The sequence below is a fragment of the Hylaeus volcanicus genome, chromosome 6 (assembly GCF_026283585.1).
Source record: "Hylaeus volcanicus isolate JK05 chromosome 6, UHH_iyHylVolc1.0_haploid, whole genome shotgun sequence".
Taxonomy (NCBI): domain Eukaryota; kingdom Metazoa; phylum Arthropoda; class Insecta; order Hymenoptera; family Colletidae; genus Hylaeus; species Hylaeus volcanicus.
Window position 1 is genome coordinate 25,747,426 of NC_071981.1, and position 18,584 is coordinate 25,766,009.

At 36.7% G+C, this 18,584-nt stretch overlaps 5 protein-coding genes across 12 annotated transcripts; 2 read left to right on the plus strand and 3 right to left on the minus strand.

Moving 5' to 3' along the window:
• Positions 1 to 2,072: 2,072 nt before the first annotated feature.
• LOC128878520 (glycine N-methyltransferase) lies at positions 2,073 to 5,237 on the minus strand. 2 transcript variants are annotated; one of them, XM_054126800.1, is made up of 5 exons: positions 5,071 to 5,237; positions 3,930 to 4,288; positions 3,457 to 3,592; positions 3,228 to 3,348; positions 2,073 to 3,119 (listed from the first exon to the last, which is right to left on the minus strand). In XM_054126800.1, the coding sequence occupies exons 2-5, from the start codon at positions 4,261 to 4,263 to the stop codon at positions 2,829 to 2,831; spliced, it is 882 nt and encodes a 293-aa protein (XP_053982775.1). In that variant the 5' UTR covers positions 4,264 to 4,288; positions 5,071 to 5,237; the 3' UTR covers positions 2,073 to 2,828. The 2 variants fall into 2 exon arrangements, with proteins under 2 accessions (XP_053982775.1, XP_053982776.1); XM_054126801.1 differs by lacking the exon at positions 5,071 to 5,237 and adding an exon at positions 4,996 to 5,016.
• A 401-nt stretch (positions 5,238 to 5,638) lies between these two features.
• Positions 5,639 to 8,395, minus strand: LOC128878527 (zinc finger protein 706-like). 2 transcript variants are annotated; one of them, XM_054126815.1, is made up of 4 exons: positions 8,066 to 8,395; positions 7,645 to 7,885; positions 7,311 to 7,455; positions 5,639 to 7,235 (listed from the first exon to the last, which is right to left on the minus strand). In XM_054126815.1, the coding sequence occupies exons 3-4, from the start codon at positions 7,452 to 7,454 to the stop codon at positions 7,146 to 7,148; spliced, it is 234 nt and encodes a 77-aa protein (XP_053982790.1). In that variant the 5' UTR covers position 7,455; positions 7,645 to 7,885; positions 8,066 to 8,395; the 3' UTR covers positions 5,639 to 7,145. The 2 variants fall into 2 exon arrangements, with proteins under 2 accessions (XP_053982790.1, XP_053982789.1); XM_054126814.1 differs by lacking the exon at positions 7,645 to 7,885 and having other exon boundaries at positions 8,066 to 8,356.
• A 939-nt stretch (positions 8,396 to 9,334) lies between these two features.
• LOC128878521 (alpha-soluble NSF attachment protein) lies at positions 9,335 to 13,960 on the minus strand. Its single transcript, XM_054126802.1, has 5 exons — positions 13,737 to 13,960; positions 12,951 to 13,147; positions 12,564 to 12,829; positions 12,313 to 12,486; positions 9,335 to 12,144 (listed from the first exon to the last, which is right to left on the minus strand). Exons 1-5 carry the CDS (start codon positions 13,823 to 13,825, stop codon positions 11,995 to 11,997), a joined length of 876 nt encoding a protein of 291 aa, XP_053982777.1. The 5' UTR covers positions 13,826 to 13,960; the 3' UTR covers positions 9,335 to 11,994.
• On the plus strand, positions 13,215 to 16,855 carry LOC128878515 (meiosis-specific with OB domain-containing protein). Of its 5 annotated transcripts, XM_054126785.1 has the most exons (8): positions 14,116 to 14,418; positions 14,536 to 14,667; positions 14,931 to 15,199; positions 15,332 to 15,554; positions 15,646 to 15,762; positions 15,841 to 16,000; positions 16,234 to 16,441; positions 16,524 to 16,855. In XM_054126785.1, exons 1-8 carry the CDS (start codon positions 14,298 to 14,300, stop codon positions 16,713 to 16,715), a joined length of 1,422 nt encoding a protein of 473 aa, XP_053982760.1. In that variant the 5' UTR covers positions 14,116 to 14,297; the 3' UTR covers positions 16,716 to 16,855. The 5 variants fall into 5 exon arrangements, with proteins under 5 accessions (XP_053982756.1, XP_053982757.1, XP_053982760.1 ...); XM_054126781.1 differs by adding an exon at positions 13,215 to 13,686 and having other exon boundaries at positions 14,143 to 14,418; positions 14,931 to 15,554; positions 15,646 to 16,000; XM_054126782.1 differs by adding an exon at positions 13,943 to 14,072 and having other exon boundaries at positions 14,143 to 14,418; positions 14,931 to 15,554; positions 15,646 to 16,000.
• LOC128878518 (uncharacterized) lies at positions 16,766 to 18,583 on the plus strand. Of its 2 annotated transcripts, none has more exons than XM_054126790.1 (7): positions 16,766 to 16,895; positions 17,042 to 17,311; positions 17,385 to 17,597; positions 17,671 to 17,852; positions 17,924 to 18,116; positions 18,191 to 18,362; positions 18,439 to 18,583. In XM_054126790.1, exons 2-7 carry the CDS (start codon positions 17,066 to 17,068, stop codon positions 18,573 to 18,575), a joined length of 1,143 nt encoding a protein of 380 aa, XP_053982765.1. In that variant the 5' UTR covers positions 16,766 to 16,895; positions 17,042 to 17,065; the 3' UTR covers positions 18,576 to 18,583. The 2 variants fall into 2 exon arrangements, with proteins under 2 accessions (XP_053982765.1, XP_053982764.1); XM_054126789.1 differs by having other exon boundaries at positions 16,820 to 16,959.
• The last annotated feature ends 1 nt before the right edge of the window (position 18,584 follows it).

Genomic DNA, 18,584 nt, shown 5'->3' on the forward strand with positions numbered 1-18,584 from the left:
GAATGAAAGCGAAAGAACCAAGTTGACCGAAGACTAGTAGATCGCGTGTTTCGCAATAGAACAAGGTGACGAAGCAAAGTAAGGAGAATTCGTTTATCAAATAAAAAAATTCACACGTGTACACACACGCATTGCGACGACGACAGTGATCGCTGTGACGATCGAAGAAGCCGTGATCGTACCGAATTTTTGGTGAAAATGGTTAAGAGAAGTCTATAGTAGCTGTCGAGCGGAATAACAAAGAAATAAAGAAAAATATATTATATTATATTATTATTATTAGAAGGGGGGGAAATTTTGCTATAACTAAAACACTTCGTCCATTTTTCTATATGGGCAACTCGTTGCACTGTAATCAATCCTCGGCCTTGTAAATTCTGTCCTCGTCATTTCCGAAAACGCTCTTTGGTTATCGAGTGCCGCGAAGGATCGATCGAATTGAGGTTAGGATTCTAAACCAAGTCGGAGATAGACTCTGCGTGTTGACTTGCGAACTTGCGGACGAGTTAAGAATTTAGAACTGAATTTAGATATAAGAATCCAATCGTGATAAAGTAAACGAATCATTTATCGGATACATATGATTCAGGGGATGAATTTTTATCTTACTTTACTCGATTTTAAGTTACGCGTTACGAAAATTATAGGAAAGAAGAGAGATATCTTCGAGAACTTGAAGAACTTGGTTTCGACCCCTGTTTAAAAAGTAAAAGGAAAAAGAACCTCGTAGCACTCGGTGGTCGGACGAGCTTCTTGTGAAACTCTCGTAAAAATCTGATCGTGCGATCTCGACGCGAGCCAGCGAAACGAAACACGACGAACAAAAAAAAATATATGCTGGTCATTTGCGTTGTTGTTCTCTCTATCAAGACTATTCAATCGACGATAAAACAGTGGAGATTTTTATCCGAAAGAATACGTCGTAAGGGTGGTGAGAGTATGATTTAGAAGTGCTACCGAAAGCTAGTTCGATTTTTAAGGGAAACTATTTGTATTCGTTTCAAAATATTTTTACGGTTGAAATTGCGAAAATTCCCTCGCAGATATCGCCTCCGAATTCTCGTAAAGATAACATCGACTCCTAAACCAGTTGTTGATAGCATTTCTAAGAAAATATTTTTTCCGACTCCTTGTAGATCGCAAGGGAACTCTATCGATGAATAGGAATAAATATGTGCGATTTCATCGTGGATTGAAAAGTTTTGATAGTTAGTCGGAGCGATCGTCGACGGCCGATCGGGGGAAAGGACATCCATAGGAAACCTGTCGAGAGTCTGTACCTCGGTTTCAAGTTAACCTCAAACCGTGCACATTGACTCGAAAAAGATTGTCGCTGTTCTATTAATCTGCTCGCCTAACTTGAAATATTCCGATACGGATCGGTTTTCTAGCTGGAATAATAATCGTAGAGTGGAAGTACCCTAACGTAAATAATACGAAAATAAAATAAAAAACGGTAATGTAATAAATGATTTTGGAATGTTCGAAAATAAAGTTAGCGATTTTACCGAAGCCGGGGCACAGACGCAAAGTTATAGCGAGTGTTGTGTTGAACGAACACACTTTAGCATTAAGCGTTAGATGACAAAAGAAAAAGAGTGCTCGACCACCGAAACGAAATTTCGATTTTCCGTGGTATTACGTTGCTAGTCTTCCCGTTTGTTTTCGAAACACGAACTGTAATAGGTTGGAAACAGCGATCGGAGGAGCGTTACGAACCGTCGTCAACGACCGCTCGAAAACATCGTCGAGAAGTCAAATTGTAGCATCGAACGAAGCCTGGCTAGAATACTCAAAAGAAAGCTGCTTTCGAACTTATAATAAAAAATGACTAAAACTTCACGTCAAGTTGTGGATTATTGCCTTCTGAAAACAATGCCTCTGGGAGTTATCTTGGAACGTCCAACTAACGTCGCCCTTGTGACGCCAGAAAGGTTGCATTACGAATTTATAACTAATAGAACACATTAGGCGACCGTAAATAACAAATTAAAAACATCGATACTCTCCCTGTGTTCGAACGCTGTAGCGCAACGCTGATATGCGGATGAATTAATCAATCGTTCACTTTGTTTTTTTTTTTTTATTATATTATCTCTTTTAATTTTCCAGTGACTTATCAAATATTCTGTACATACAAAACATTAAAAGTGAAACCTAACGATAAGCGATCCAGTAAAGAAAAATAAAATCGACACAAAAATAATTCACGATGCGAGATGCAGTCCAGAAAAAGAGGAGCTAAATTTTGTGATCAGTCTATGCCCCTTAAAGAAACGAAATTCTAATAATCGATACTTAATTGTAATTAAAAAACTAACCAGTTATATTCGAAGATAAATTTTACGATAGGAAAAGCGTTTAGCGCGTTAAAAATATTTGGTATTTAACAGTGAGAAATATTTACTAAACGATAAATTGTAATTAAAATGTCGAATGGTGCATTACTCACAGAAGGTAAGTACTAATGTTAACTACATTAATTAATTAACTAAAATTAATTTTTTTTTTTTTTAATGTAATAGTAAATATGTAAAATGATAGATAATTCCTTATTCTTTCATTTTTGTTCTGTTCCTTATTTTGAAAATATTACACGAGAATGCAAAAAAAAAAAACTCAAAAATAAAAGCTTGGTTCCTCGATTCCTAGTTTTAAAATAGAAACGAATGTACGCCAGCGTGACGAAATCGAACAAACACAAAAATCTCATGGCATGGCATCTCATCTGAAGGAAGACTATCGTTTCGGCAGGAAGCAGACTCACTAGACGGCGTTAAGATCGCTTCGTAAGGAATAATAACGAATCAATCGCAGCGACGCGGTTCTTAGACAGGTTTCTCCATTACGTGTATGTAGAAGCCGGGTTGCTTGACTTCATCGAGAGGCTTAAAGTCTCCGTAGATTGTGTGCTTCGCCCTGTAGTAGAACGCCTCGTCCAGCATGTTCGTGAACACATTCAGTCTATGGGGATAATAAGAGAGCCTGAACTCGCTGATGTGCTCTCCAATTTCGTCCTCGTGAGGGTCGTCTACGTTGATCATGTAGTCGAGGGTGACGATCGCTGGTTTCCCGGAGACGAACAACACCGATGGCTTGATAGTCGTCATGTGTCGGCTCTGCAACCAAACATTTTTCATTTAAAAGAATACGACGCGAAGGATGTTTGAAATTTACGTAAAAACATGTTAAAATTCTTTACATGGATAATAACTCGAACAGCTTACATTGTAATATATGCATTTTGGGGGTATGTTGCCAGTTTCGATTATGTAATCGTAATTTCTGTGATCGATCAACAGCAAACCTCCGGGTTTCACGCAACGCTCGAAATTTAATAGCGCTTGCCTGGAAATTTATAAATATTTGATGCTGTAATGACGTAACAAGAAATATTGCTGAAGGAATAGGGCTGGTCGTGCCTTTGGGTGCAAATTCTCAGCGCACAAGTATTACCTCTGTTCTCGTTGGTCGCCAAACGAGTCTGGCATGTGGGCGAAACTGTTCCCTAAGCAAATCACCGCATCGAAACCCTCTCCTAGCAGATGATGAATATCGTTCGGCAGGGTCAACCAATTCGCCTCTTCGATAACTGCGAGAAAGGAACGACAGAAAATAATAAGTAAAATTGATATCAGTTTAACAATAAAAACACATACTGGAAATATTTTATTATTCGAAAAAGAAAAAAATGTATCGATAATAGATAACGTTGGATCAATTTTCGAAAAGAAAAGAGAAGGCGAGGTTGTTATCGAAAGATTTCACAATGACTTCATTATCATCGTGCGGCTGCACTACTCGCGGTTAACGATGAGTCCAATCCGATAACATACTCGTTAAGAGAAGAACTTACTAATGAAATTTTACAAAAAAAGTAATGAAAAAGTTGAAGTTGAAGTTGAAGTTGTAGTTAAAGTTGCATTTACCCCAGTTATCGAAAGCCTGTTCCTTTCGACGTTGCCATCTGGCCTTCAGCGCATACTTGAGCATCTTGTCCGAAGCGTCGACGCTGACCACCTCGAAGCCTTCCTCGAGAAGCATTACCGAGTCTACGCCCGTGCCGCAAGCCACGTCTAGGATCCTATTGCACCCTTTTTCTCGTAGCAAACCCACCAGAAAATCTCGATAATTCTGAGTTCTTTGCTTCTTGTCGCCGATGAACACCTCCCAGACCTTGGCTGCTCTTCCATCCGCGTATTGGTCGCGAACACCCTCAGCTGCCGTACCAAGTGACCGAGTACGAAATACCGAATCCATCATTTCTTATTCTCTCGATCGAACGATCCTGAAACCGACGATATACGCACGTGAATCAACCTTAATCGAAATATTCGATTCCATTGGAAGATGCACGAACAATGTTTGTGATCTCGAAATTTGAAAAGAATTGAATTCCACTATCGGGTTACCCCCTCCAGGTCAAGGAACTTTGCGCAAACAACATTCTTGTATCTTTGATAGGTGAAAAAACGAAGCACACGAATGTGTACATACTTAGCCACCCTTCCATGATCTCTATAATGAAGGAAGACTAAGATGAATTCGATTAAAATGCTTCTGAATACGAATATAACGGTTCGAATTCTTCGGTTAACTCCTTTGATAAAGAGAAAAACATGTCGAAAATTGTGTGACTAAGATTAACAGATTTTCTGTATAATTTCTTATCTGTTATTTAAATGATACGCAAATGTGTGATTAGATTATGACAAATGCCTTACGAAATCCCGATAGATGATGCAAAAAACCAAGCAGTTGGATCGAGACGAGATGTTGCATCAGATTCTGATTACAATCCTATACAAAATTTTCTTGCTTTTTAACAGATTTTCCATTTAGAAATTTCTAATTCGTCAACAAAGAATTGGTCAAAATAAAAAAATACATTATACCTGGCCTTCAAATTAGAAAACGACCGTTACACACACAAACACACACGTGCACTGCATAGGCAATCCAAACTTGGAGAATCAGGGGCTTTTTTGTACTTACACACTATTCCTTAGAAAAATTGTATTTTTCGGGAAATGAATATAATTGAAAAAACAATCGGAAACTGTGTTGTACCTGTTCAGTTTTTGGCTTCAGATACAACGGTAATAAAACTTTTGCACAAAACGATCGCACAATTTAATCAAGAATTATTAAAACTTTTAATTTGGAATTAAAAATGATGGAGAATCAAGGAAACCATAAACAATTCCACGAGCAGTGCCAATTTGAAACTGCAGAATTTACAAGCGTGCACGCATATAAAGAACACGAGGGTCGTACCATGTGATGAAACAAGCTATAGTTGACAAACATTCGTGACGCGGGAATATTCAAAAAAAATCTTCTGGCGAAGCATTTTCCTTGTATCGATAACTTTTTCTCGTGATAACCACGTGATATCATTATCGTTTTATCGTATTTCCTTTTATTATTTATCTTTACTCGATGTTACTTCAATTATTACTAGGATCTACGGCTCTAGTTTATCGGTTAAATAACGTAGTTTTTCATATAATTATTTCGTTATCATGGCATGTACTTCCTTAATCTAATAACGTGTTCCAAGTACATGTGTTCGTTGTCTTCAGTCAATTTGTCAAATTAAAACGATTATTCTACTATCAATAAATATACAACAGAGCAAGAAATAAATCGTTTATTTTTCAAACAATTTTTATGAAATACTTTTCCCAAAAATCGAACGAAAAACGTCGAATTTTATTTACCAACACAGTTATTCGTTTACTATGTATAATCACAGTACCAGGAATTATGACGGTATATAAAAATACATTAGACTCATTTACGTCATCGACTCATGGGTTTGAACATCGTTCCAGAATGACTAGAAATCATTTTGGTTAAATAATATGTATAATCACAGTTTGTGGTGTAAAATTCTATAATTATTTTGTCAAAACAAATTACATAAGTGGCGTACTTATATCTAACCTTGACATATGCTACGAGTTTCTATAAACCTCGTCGATACCGAACGCCGATCAATGCATTTGTAATGTAAATTCTGTGGTCGTAAGTAAGCATACCTCGCGACACAGTATATTACGTTATAGATAGCTATGAAATCCGAGAATAACAGATTCTGTACCAAACACTAATAGATCGGATTGTGCAGTTCAGCATTGTCATAGATTTGTTTTCGGTGCATGGAAGCAAATGTACAATGCGATATATATATTTAACGAAATAAATCCACGTAAGAAAGAAACAAAATTGAACAAATCGATTATTCTCAGTATCGAAGAACAAAACAAGTTGAAGTACTAAGTTTTGATAGTATAAAAACAAAATTTCTCGTTACACTCATGTTCGTCCGCGAACGAGTAAGTCTGTGAAAATAAGGGCAGAGTCCAAGGCAAATGGTCAAACGTTTCTGACCGTTATACGATACAATGTTTTAGTCACAGAATAATCTTATGTAACAAAACAATTGGCAGAGACATAGTAAAATGGCAGTTCCTCGTAAATTATCTTCTCTTTTACTATTCACAACATTTTAATGCTCGAGAACTGTGCAATTCGAACGAATTGCGTCTATCTAAATCGTTAATTCGAGAATCTCTATAGCTACGATTACTTTCGTAATCTAGTAATACGGTACAAAAGACATTTGTATTCGCCGTACAATTGATTTTGTCTTATTCCTCATCGTTTCTTTTTGGCATTTGCATCAGGATCTTTCTTCTCTAGTTATAGAAAAACGAAGTAATTAACGCTGCTTTTCTGCCTACGACATTGAAGTACATATAAATATTTAGAATTATTCTGCTAAATCGATTAAACTTTATTCGTTAGCAATATACATATTCATTTACTTTTATGCTTAAGTGGAAACTTAGTGCTCGTGGATTAGACGAAGAATGCTTGACATCTTTGGAAGAAAATGAAAGTTCCGCCTTGCGAACGAGTCTTGGTAATGTCGTTATAATTTGGGGTTGTGCACGAAAATTCATTTCTTAAACGTGCAATAGTTCATTTTTAACGCTAACAAGGTTCAATTAATTTTTTTCTTTGAGACTATGTAATGACTGGTTGTGTGTCGAATTGTATCACTTTTCTCATTCGCAGTAACTTCTTTTTTTTTTTTCTTAAACTTCTGCTCTGCACCCTTACAAAAGGTCCTACCCTCATATATTTTTCAAGTCATCCGGTAAGTCATTCTTAGGATGCTTGTTTTCAAAGTGTTGCTTGTAAGTCTTTGGGTCTGGCATCTGTGCCTACAAACACATCAAACATTAAACATTACGTTTATAGCTACAATTGAATTTAAATAGACCCTTAAGTACGCTCACCTTGCACACCAAGCATACGTGTACTAAAGCTTTTTGAGCTGCCTTTTTTTGGTCAGTGGCACTGTGTCCCTGCTGTTTTTTTGCCTTTGCAGCTTTTTCCGCTGCTTTAGCCTGCGATTGAATCTTTTGCTGACCACGAGCCATTCTGAAAATGATAAAGCGATAATAATTAATTAACGAAAGTATCCTTCCAAATAAATAATTCTAGATATCTGATGCAGTCGAAATGTTGCAGTTGGAATGAGGAAAATTGAGAAAATATATATATAAATACATCAAAGTCCCATAGAAGTACCAATTTAGCATTTTATTATCAGAGATACACGATCGTTACCTGCGAGTTTATCTCCTGAAACGAAATAACGTAAGTGTTCGAAAAACCAAGATAACCCGTGAAACAAGGCAGCATGATTATTCGAAATAATATTTCAAACGTGAACGAAACATTATTTCGAAAGTGGCCAAGTCATCTTCGCACATCTTCGTTGGACTGCACAGTCCTCGTTCCTTTCTCTTTAACAGACTATCATTACGTACTTTCCCTTCTATTCGGATTACTCCGATATGTACCCAACCTATAAAAATCGGTGACCAAGATGCCAAAAGATTTGCTTCTCGTTACGTTATTATTAGGTACATTTCGAGCAAATCGTAGCAGTCATTTACCGCCAGGATCGCGTTCGTGAGAGAAATTCCGAGACAGTATGTCAGAAAAATGAACGAAAGAAACGGTTAGCGAAGAGTGGATCGCTCACCTGTCCGAGAATGAACGTATTCAAACGTAAGAATTCCTTGCCACCTCGATGATCCGGGGCTCGATTTTCCGCAACCACGAACAGAGCAATTTTATTGGTTTTATATGACTCTGCGCGATCGAGAATCGTTGTGATAAATTGATTTTTAAAAAGAGAAACGAATTCGCTTAAAATTATTGGTGAGCAGTGCTGAGTGCTGACGGCACATCTGTTGGGAGTTGGGACGAGCAACGAGCACTCAAGCAGTCTTCGATCATCCGCGTGTGAAGTACTTCCCCCGGACGAGGAACCGTCGCTTATAATATACAGCAGAAGAAAAATTTAAATGATTATTCAGTCAGATGCGATCGCGAACAATCGCTCAAAAATTGTTCTATTTTAGTTTCTCGATCGCCCGACGCTCGACGGTTTCGTTGGGATTGAAATTGTTTTTAATCGATATTTAAATATTAAGGCTTTTAAGTTCAGTGACCGCATTTTTGAATCGCGAAAAGTATGTATACATATACGTGCTTCGCGTGTATAGGACCGTAGCTTGTATGCTATTGGTTGGGAGTTGGGACACTCTTTCAATGAAAAAGTCCTAGGGTATTTCAGGAAAGACCACTAGATCCAAAGGGGCATCCAGAAAAGCCACCGCTTTCTGTGAGCTGTTCTGTGAGCGGGTAACCTTATAAAATTGTACAATTACGAACGCATAATTTAGCTTTCGTAAAATTACTAAATAATATTTTATATTTTGCTTACAATAATTAATTTCGTTTACAATCACTTGGAATAAGTAAATATAAATTCCGTTTACATACTCTACAACGTGGAAATGAGAGCATCTCAACCATTTTGGGTCTGAGACTATCTTCTTCTCTGTCTAGGGATTTTACGTTCTACGATTTAATGCGTCTTTAACTATCATCCATCTATTCATTGTTTGAATCTTCTTTTCAAAAAAATACTCAGTTAGTTGATATCGATGACAAGTGCGTTACGTACAAATAGATGTACATATGTGCATATAAGTTATGCATATTTTTCTGCGTTACAAATTTTCTACTACGCCCCTTACTTTGGAAAACATTAATTCAAAATATGAATTAAAAAATAACAAATAAATAGTACGCGAATGTAATAGCATTTAATTGCAGTTTATAATCATTATTTCGGAACTTTCAGTTCGTTTACTTTTTATTTACTACTAGTTATCGACACGATCGTAAGTCGTAAACTGAAAATACAATACAAATATCCGTGCTACATACACCAAAGGTAGAATTCGTATCCAATAAGGTATCTTTATTTACAAAGTAAATCCATCGTTATATGCGATCGACTATGCGCAATACAAGACGAGAAACGAATAACTACTCTTCTACATTGTTGCTGCGTATTTTAAGTTTTTATAAAAAGGAAAACTATGCATGCTTCGAAACGATTAATTTCGTTAAATTGCCGACGAACGTAGAACTCTATTATATTGTCTATATCGCTACCATTCTAGAGTACTCGAGAATCCATTGAATGTTAAATTAATTTTATTGAATAATAATGCGTAGGACGCTTTATAAAATGGTTACCAGTGTCTAGATATTCATTGCTGTGTATGATACTACCTTTAGTATCGATAACGGGGTTGTATAGCTTGTTAAGCACATCAATATTACCATTAGAGAATCTATTAAGTGGTGTTGTAAACTTGATTTCGAACTCGACATGTTCGACAAAAATGTTTATAACAAACATTTTAAGATATCTAACGTAACAACGCGAGTTAAGTCACAAAACGCCTCTATCATTTTCAATATGGTTTCATTTTAATCCCAAATTAAAAAACGATATACACAATATACACAATATCTGTATATGTATATACAGGTAAATAAATAAACCTTCACACGCACGACGAAAACGAAGTATAGTATTACGTTTCCAGAGTATCCGGTATTGTACGTTCATTGACTTTTCCACTGTACAAAAGAAAAAACATATTTCGCAAATACAAATTCGAACAATGCTACCTTTTTTTTTCTTCTTGAATCGTATGATACGCGTAAAATTACACACATCGTTGATATACACTTCGGAAACAAATTTCAATCCTCTCTTATTTTCTAGAGAAAATGATACCTTACGTTTTATCTAAGCACATTACTGTAATCAAAAAAAAGGTATGCATTTAGTCGAGAAATTAGAACTGATGAAACTGCTAGACATAGATACGTGTGTATATAAATGTATACAAAGAATTTGTTACATGGAAGATTACACAGTCGTAGTCGCTACTTCTTACGTACGTCAAGTTCTTGTCGTTCTCTTTTGACGAAAGAAAAAAATTAACGAATTTCTTTACAACTGTAAGTTCTTTTTTTTTTCTTTTTTTCAAAAAATAAAGAGTAAATCATGTGCATTAGTAATAGAATTCTAATTCGTACACTGACGTTAGTGCTTCGTTACACTCTGTGCATGTAAGTTGTGATCGCTACTTCTACCTAACAATGGAATATTGTTTATACACGTCTGATAAATATATCCAAATGATGTAACTCGTATTATATAAAATGCTGCAATGCAATTGCAAAATTGAAATATATACTCGTTAAATAACATTAAATTAATGTGAAATAAATTATTTTACACCCGATGAAAGTCCTTGCTAATCTCTAATCTGCGCTATACACGTCTACTTCTAAGTACAAATATACATCTACATTTCGATAAAATCAATGTTCAACATTAGAAAATATAAACAACAGTACTTTAGTTATAACATAAAACAATGAAAAAAGTTAAGTTAAACAACATTACAATCAGGGCCATCGCTCGAGTTATGGTGTTAAATATACTTTGTGTATTTGTAGACCAGAGAACTCGTCAATAATTTTCCGAGTCACTATTTTATCAATTCTATATGGAAAGCTGCGCCCAGATATTATAAATCGAGTGTTACGTATCGTTCACTTACACGATAAACCAGCCCTGGTTATAAACCTTAAATGCATATCACGATTATATTTCCTAACCGTTCCTACAATTAAGTTTAACCATGAATAAACAGTGCTCGATGCTTCGTTAGAAACATTCCATTACCGTACAAAGAAATATTAATAGAACCAATTGATACCAAATATGTGCTTCAAATTTACAGTTATATATATATATACAAAATTTTTGAAAGAGAAAGAATAAAGTTCGATGTTAACGAAAAGTGTAATTAATGTCAGAAGAAAGAGTAACGCGTACACCACATTTACTATTCTGATACTCTGGCAGTGTAAAGGTAGCAACCGACAATCTACCATTTGGTTATAATTCCAGAAAGCAAATTACATATCTCGTAATCCCAAATAAGAACGTGTAACAAATTTTCACTCTGTAACTTAATTACTTTTTATAATTAATTCGTATTACTAGCTAGCAATAAATAGCGTTAACAGCTTTTATAAACATTATACATTTGAAACTGTCCCACATCTATAGAGATCGCTAAACATACGAAAATTAATAACTTTTGTCTGGATAATTCATCGCGATTGCATACGTCGGAATTAAACTGCACAAGCTGTGGCTCGTTGGCAAGCTATTTATGTATCGATAAGTATGAATACCAACAGAGTTCCAATATTATTTACTTCTATGTTTATTTGTATGCCCCATACATCGGCATTTTTAATTACCTAGCGAGTTCCACAGAATATTCCAAGTTCATTCTTTATACTCTTTGATGACAACAGTCTATGCGTACACGATAACTGAACAGATGAACATATAATAGTTGCCAAGAGTGCTAGGAGATGTTATGAAAAATATATTTGGGTATAAAAACGAAACTACTTTACAAGTTCCACTGAAAGCAGGGCGTGATTTAAAAAAGAATACATATAGAGTTGAATTGATAATATCATCGACAGGAAATAGCACGAAGAAGAAACAACCGATCAGCGTAGATCTGGATTATCGTTAACTTGCTTTTTAATACGTAATAATACTGTCGTGTACCACTGATCCAATCGTGAGATCGAATCATATTCCTTAACCGCTTCTGTAAAACCTTCGAGGTGTTGTTCCTCGAGGTGTTCTATTAGTGTCTGAAATGGAAATCGAAACGTGTACCATTAAATCGTTCTTACGACCAATCACTTTTTCTATCGTAAAAGCTACCAAGAGCCAAGTAAAATTTCGTTTTAATAAATTTTAATTTATGATTTCCTATTTTTATCAGTGTATTTTGTAGAGTATACTTTTCTACGTCATACCTTTATCAATTTGTACTCCCTAGAGTCTTGGAATGCAGGATACTGTTCTTGATAACGTTCAATAGCATGTTGCGCATTCAACACATCAACGCATAGGTGACATAGCGCCGCTCGAAAGAAATATTCTTTCGCGCTATATTTCAATAGAGAGCTTTCTAAAGATGCAGAAGCAACCTACAGAACAAAAATGTGTAAAAAATATTATTCTGTTTATTTTATCAGGTAAACAAACAAGTAACATTGTAACTCACCTGTTCATAAATTTGTATAGCCTTATCATACTTTTCAAGTTGCGCGGCGTATTGCGCGACCTTCAAAAGACACTTATTGGCGGAAGAATTGCTTTCCTCTCCACGAAAGTAGTCAGCAGCTTGCTCATAATGATTAACAGCTTGCTCGAGATCTACCGCATCGCTTTCATACATTTCGGCTATACTTTGATGATGCTTAGCCGCCATTGTAAACCGACCCATGTCGGTGTAAATCTCGATCGCCTTTAACAAGCAACTAATTGCCTCTGTAAATAAATTCAAATTTGAAAACAAATTATCGTCGTATATACACAACAAGAGAGAGAGAGAGAGAGAGAGAGAGAGAGAGAGAGAGAGAGAGAGATAGCTGTGCAAGTATAGTTATACCATTTGTATTAGATTTCTTAAAACAATTAGCAGCATCCACGTAATTACTGGCCGCATCGTGGCGACTGCCAGCTTTCAGATGTAACTCGGCGGCTTCTAAGAAAGCGCTTCCAGCAGAACTCCACTTCTTTGCCATCTTGAACATGTTTGCAGCACGTTGATAACATTCTACAGCCTCCTCCACTTTTGAGGATCCTCTGCAATACAAAAATTAGATACATAGAAAAATTCAATTGTTTTCTTTTTCAAGAATTTTGGTTGGTCAGGGATACGAGTAAACTGTTCCAGCCTCTGTCATGGAATAGTACCTCTTAACCAGAATTGTTTATGTTGCTTGTATTTCTTTTAACTCTGAAATTATTGCAAAATATTTCCCAATATTTCTCTTACGTTCGAGTTCACCAAACAGAAACATGAGTCACGCAACCCTTAAACGATCGTAGAAATTACGAATACGAATACGATGGAAACACAAAGTAGAGAAACAGAATATGACAGACAACACGAAATGAAGTGTCGACGATGCAATCTTAATTTAGTTTTGACACGCTATAACATGACGGTATGGCAACTCATACATATATAGATATACACTCGTGTAAGAGTATATGCGATCTAACAGTCATCGTTACGAAAAAATATTGCTGAGAAAGGAAATATTTATCGATAAATAGAAATGACACGATGAGTAGGAAATTTGTCTAATTAGTGAATCGAAGTAACGCAAGTTACAGTGGTGCGTATAAGTGTCGGATACGTTGAAGCAAATCAATGTAGGGAACTTACCTGAACAGCGAACCAAAAAAGCCTTTGGTGCTGAGTTTCTTCTCGGCCTCGGCCAGCAGCTGCATCGCTTTCTGTTCGTTGTCAGCCATTGTTTCGCACTATCGTGACGCGCAACAACTTTTAATAAATGTCTCAAATCATGGACTTGAAACGAAAGTTCACCTCCCACGAATCGACGTCACTAAAGTCAATGAAAGTGAATCAAGTATCGTCCGCTGCAGGCTTGCCAACAGTTCGAGAGGGCGCGCATAAATTAAGCTACGTTCGCAATAACCCTTCGTCGTGTTCTTTTCTGATACTGAAATTTATCATTTCCGATTACTATTGGCTCTATTCGTAAATTTCTATCTATGTTTACTCGTAGCTCGTAATATACGACTTTTCGATCATCGATCGGTCTTTATAGGGTAAACCAAACGTGGAATCGCATTTCGAAGTTTCGAATTTGAACGTGGCTGGCGTTAACGGCGCCAAAAATCATTCTTGAAGCTTACTCGGAAAAATAAAAGGTTCGAGGTGGACAGTATTTTGATTTAACGAGAAAAGTTGAAGGAATCAAGGATGTCAGGCGTACACAGACAGGCGTTGGACTCGCTGCAGCCTGGCGCGCAAAATGCACTCGTCATCGGCATTATCATAAATAGCTTCAACATGAAAACTATCGATGCCGCTAGAACTAGGTGTACGAGTTTTATTCAGTTTTTTCTTTCAAAGGCACACGAACGATTAATTCGTGTAAAACTCCTGTCGAATATAGAGTTACCCGTGAATAAATAAAACGAATGTTTTTTTTTTTTAGTCAATTATGGCGAACGAGGCGTATGGACATTCATGTTGCGCGATTCCAAGGAATATTCTATAAACGTGACCGTATGGGGGAGCGTACAATACGTGACAAAATTATCCTCGGAATTTCATATCGGCAGCGTAGGTTTGTACCTAATTATGGACATGGGTTTGATTTCCGTATAAAATTCACTTATTATAGATTTCAAAAATATATCATACTAAATATATTAAACTACAGAGGATCTACGGACTGGTTCGTGTGTAAAATCCATTTAATATTCATCCTTCGAGAAGTTAATAAATAAATCGTATTGAATTTAAATTTTTAAATACTATCTCTAGCGAACTCTTTTATCTTTGACTTAATTTTATATTAATTCGCTTTCGATGAAATTCGACTTGCAGTGGAAGTGATCAATCCGAAAGTGATGGAGCGTCGTCCAGACGACAGAAATGAGCTTTTCGTGCCTTCTGCGACAAGCTCGTGCAGTTTGACGGTGAACGAGGGCAACGCGTTGGTGCAATCCCATGACGCACCAACACGTGCAATGTATGAACCGTTGCTGAGGCTCCCGATTAAGAACCCGACCGAGCTGCGAAGTCTGAAAAGCATATTTGAGAACCTGGAGACGCTGCGCGATCAATACGTTGACGTCTTGGTCGTCGTCACGTTTGTACGTTTCGAACGGATCGAGGAGTCGATCGAGCTACCGTTTATCGATCATAACAAATTTAACTGTATCGTACATTCTTTGTTTCTCCGAATGACTTGGAAGCAAACGATGTATACTTTGCATGGCCAACAGGTTGGCGATATTCGTAACGTGATGACCCGAGACGGAAGGAACATAAAGTTCCGGAAGTTCGAAGTAACGGACGGGTCGACGGAAGACGTGGTGTCGTTCGTACTCTGGGACAACGAATGGATCGAAAGGGCAGCTTTCTGGGAGCCGAAACGGACTGTCCTTTTTCTCGCGGACGCCCGTATCGCGTATGATAATTTCATGAAGAAAACTGCCTTGTCCATAGGTCATACTTTAACAGAGATTTTATTTGTTGCACATTTTTTGTACATGAAATGAAAACGTAATATATAAGTAGCGTCGTTAATCGATTTCAGCTAGGAAGACAGTGATCACGGAAAATCCGGACGTGCCCCAAACGACAACTATAAGGAACTCGATAAAATATTATGATCTAGACACGATGTCCGGGAGCTCGTTCGCGCCGCCAAATCGTAACGATAGAATCAAATTACATCAGACTAAATTATGGAAAATTGTTTCTCTCATTCCTTTGTTCTTCTTTCCGTTAGCGGATACCATTACCACCGTGATGACCGTGCAAGATATCTCGAACAAAGTGAACAAAAAACCGAAACAAGGAGAGAGAATCCAGTTTGCGACGATTTTGAAGGCCTACGTGCTTGACATAAACGTGGACAGCCTTAGTCCAAGAATAATATCCAAAAGATGGTTCGTTTCTTTTCTGTTTGTAACTTATATTCCTGGCTTGTTAAAAAAAGCACAAATCAATTTTTATCAATTTTCTTCATTTATGATACATAACACAAAATTAATCAGCGTCCTAGGCGGATGTCTGTGTTGTCCATAGAAAAACGTGCCACTATACATGGAACATGGTATCTTCAGTTAGATTTCTTAGTAACTAGATTGTTTAATGTTTTTGATCTTTTCGTTATTTGCAGCGCGTTATGCAAGAGAATCGTTCCCGACGATCAGGACTCGTGTATGGATCTCGAGTGTCCATCAGGCAACGGAACCCGTGCACCTATGAATACAAAAAGTTTCAATCTAAAGGTGAACCTGAAAGACGACACTGGATACCTTATTGGCTGCAAATTAACCGGTGACGCAGCTGAACGCGTTCTCGGTTGTACCACCACCGAGTTTCAGGTTGCCGCAGACCATGTTGCCTATCTCTGACGCTGACGCACGCAGCACAGTCTTTTGTGAAACATTTTGTGAATTTCTCTAGGCAATGATACTTCCTCAACGTGAAGATTTAAAATGGAAATTTGCGTTGGAAAAATGCGACATCCGGTTGCACATACTCGGTCCAACGACCGACTTCCCGAATGCCGTGTACAATATTCTGTCGATCACTCGAAGCGAAGAGGAAGACGATGGAACAGACGCGCTCAACGAGTGTCTCAACGCGAATTTTTAATTACTTTTCACAAATTACCATCGTTAAAGATTAACGAATATATCGTAACATTTTAGAACGACTCCATTGTTAAGGAAAGTTTTGTAATTATATGTTAATGAACAATAACGACAAGAGAAAAATAAATCTTTTAAATTAAATCTTTATTCTTGTTGAAATATTATACAGTTACATGTATAGGTAAGTGCCTACTTTTACGAATTCGCATTGTCGTACATGCGATCAGCTGATTACCCGGCAAATGGTAAACTATCAACAATCAACGTTGCATCATCGTTGAAACGTATCCTTTGCAAATCTGCGCTATTCTTTCGCATTTGTTATAGTTCTTTTAACCATTGGAGGAAAGGATGGAGGTAGACTATCTGAAAAAGGAAGATTCCGTAGAAATGATGAGGGAGTGTTTAAGAGAATTGACCTATATGGAAAGAAAGGAGCATCGTACGAAGGCGTTGAATAAAAGTCGCGTAGCTTTAGGTAATATAGTTCCAGATGCGTCGTTTACGACGGAATTTGTTGTTGAAAAGGCGAAAGCGCTTAAAAAAAAGACGTTATCTGTTGAGGAGTACAAACAATTGCAAAACGCTCTTATACAGGTTAGAATTCCAAGTCAAATCAAAGAATAGAATAATATATTAAATAATAATAATAGTTTTTATTCTTTCGCAGGACGAGGATAATGTGAAATCCTTTCTGAAAACAGACAATATTTTATTTGCTCTAGTACGTGACTTCTCCAGTAACGATCCAACTATTCAATTGTCAGCTATCGGTTGCTGTTGCAACTTAGCTCTTGGAAATGTTAAAGCGTGTACCTCGTTAGCCAAAAGCATTGCACCATATCTCATTACAGAATTAGATTGCTTAAATTATCCTTTACTGGTAAGTTACAAAGAAAATGATAAAAAGGATATTTCACAGGTGAATAGCAGAATTAATGTAACTGCGTTGTTAGGAAGTTTGCGTGTGGACAGTGGGAAACTTAATTGTAGGGAGTAGCAAAGCATTTGAAGTTCTTCATGCGCAGGACTGTTTGAAATTCATTGTTTCCCTGATTCGCAATTGCGACATTACTATTCTCCCTTCTGTAGCATACACAGCTATGCACTATGTACGCGTCGGTTTTCAACAGATTTCGTAAGAATTATTCTAGTATGCCTATATTTTAATATTTCTACCGCTATTGTTAATCACACGAATATTTTTAGGGAGAATGAAATAGTAGAACTCGTTAAGGTTGCTACAGAAAGAAACCTCTCGTTCGAAACTCCATATTTTATTTGGCTGCTTGCTTTGTTATCTTCGCAAGCGATATGTAATATTTATTTATATAAAACGATGCATTCGATAGTGGATTATCTATATCAGAATGCTACAAATAATATTACCACTGTAACAGAGGTATGCAGGCACTTTTAAATGATATTTGCCTATGTTTACATGTGTGGTATTAAAAGTTTTATTCTTTCGTTCAGATCACAGCATGCGTAAGGATATTGGCTAATACTATTTGCGAAACATCCGGTCGTTTGGCAACCTTGTTTTTGGAAAATCCAAAGTACGCGCGATCGGATTTAGAAATATTATTAAATAATTTACTTTCGTGCCAATATGTACATGTTAGAAAAGAGACTTTGTGGTTAATAGGTAATTATAAACACTTTATTGTTAAATCAGGAAGTTAACTGTATCGGTAATGAACAGTAACGAATACTTCTCCCAGGCAACCTTTATAACCATAACTGCGCCAACGTTAAAAAAATTGTACAAGATATTATACCACGATTATCATCTTTAAAGCAAGCGGTCGTATCCACAACACAGCAAACTATGTTGGCAAATATAGACTTGCTCGACTGAACAGGTATG

Bases quoted from the DNA above. Each gene is read 5' to 3' on its own strand.
- LOC128878520 (XM_054126800.1), bottom strand. From the start codon at position 4,263: ATGATGGATTCGGTATTTCGTACTCGGTCACTTGGTACGGCAGCTGAG. The intron at 3,593-3,929 runs GTAAATGCAACT...CCTTTCTCGCAG, and splicing joins ACAGGCTTTCGATAACTGGG to TTATCGAAGAGGCGAATTGG. The intron at 3,120-3,227 runs GTAAGCTGTTCG...GTTTGGTTGCAG, and splicing joins CAAAATGCATATATTACAAT to AGCCGACACATGACGACTAT.
- LOC128878527 (XM_054126815.1), bottom strand. From the start codon at position 7,454: ATGGCTCGTGGTCAGCAAAAGATTCAATCGCAGGCTAAAGCAGCGGAA. The intron at 7,236-7,310 runs GTGAGCGTACTT...ATGTGTTTGTAG, and splicing joins ACGTATGCTTGGTGTGCAAG to GCACAGATGCCAGACCCAAA.
- LOC128878521 (XM_054126802.1), bottom strand. From the start codon at position 13,825: ATGGCTGACAACGAACAGAAAGCGATGCAGCTGCTGGCCGAGGCCGAG. The intron at 13,148-13,736 runs GTAAGTTCCCTA...TTTGTATTGCAG, and splicing joins TTTTTTGGTTCGCTGTTCAG to AGGATCCTCAAAAGTGGAGG. The intron at 12,145-12,312 runs GTATGACGTAGA...TTTCCATTTCAG, and splicing joins GGGAGTACAAATTGATAAAG to ACACTAATAGAACACCTCGA.
- LOC128878515 (XM_054126781.1), top strand. From the start codon at position 14,298: ATGTCAGGCGTACACAGACAGGCGTTGGACTCGCTGCAGCCTGGCGCG. The intron at 14,419-14,535 runs GTACGAGTTTTA...TTTTTTTTTTAG, and splicing joins CGATGCCGCTAGAACTAGGT to TCAATTATGGCGAACGAGGC. The intron at 16,001-16,233 runs GTTCGTTTCTTT...CGTTATTTGCAG, and splicing joins AGAATAATATCCAAAAGATG to CGCGTTATGCAAGAGAATCG.
- LOC128878518 (XM_054126790.1), top strand. From the start codon at position 17,066: ATGGAGGTAGACTATCTGAAAAAGGAAGATTCCGTAGAAATGATGAGG. The intron at 17,312-17,384 runs GTTAGAATTCCA...ATTCTTTCGCAG, and splicing joins TGCAAAACGCTCTTATACAG to GACGAGGATAATGTGAAATC. The intron at 17,598-17,670 runs GTAAGTTACAAA...CTGCGTTGTTAG, and splicing joins GCTTAAATTATCCTTTACTG to GAAGTTTGCGTGTGGACAGT.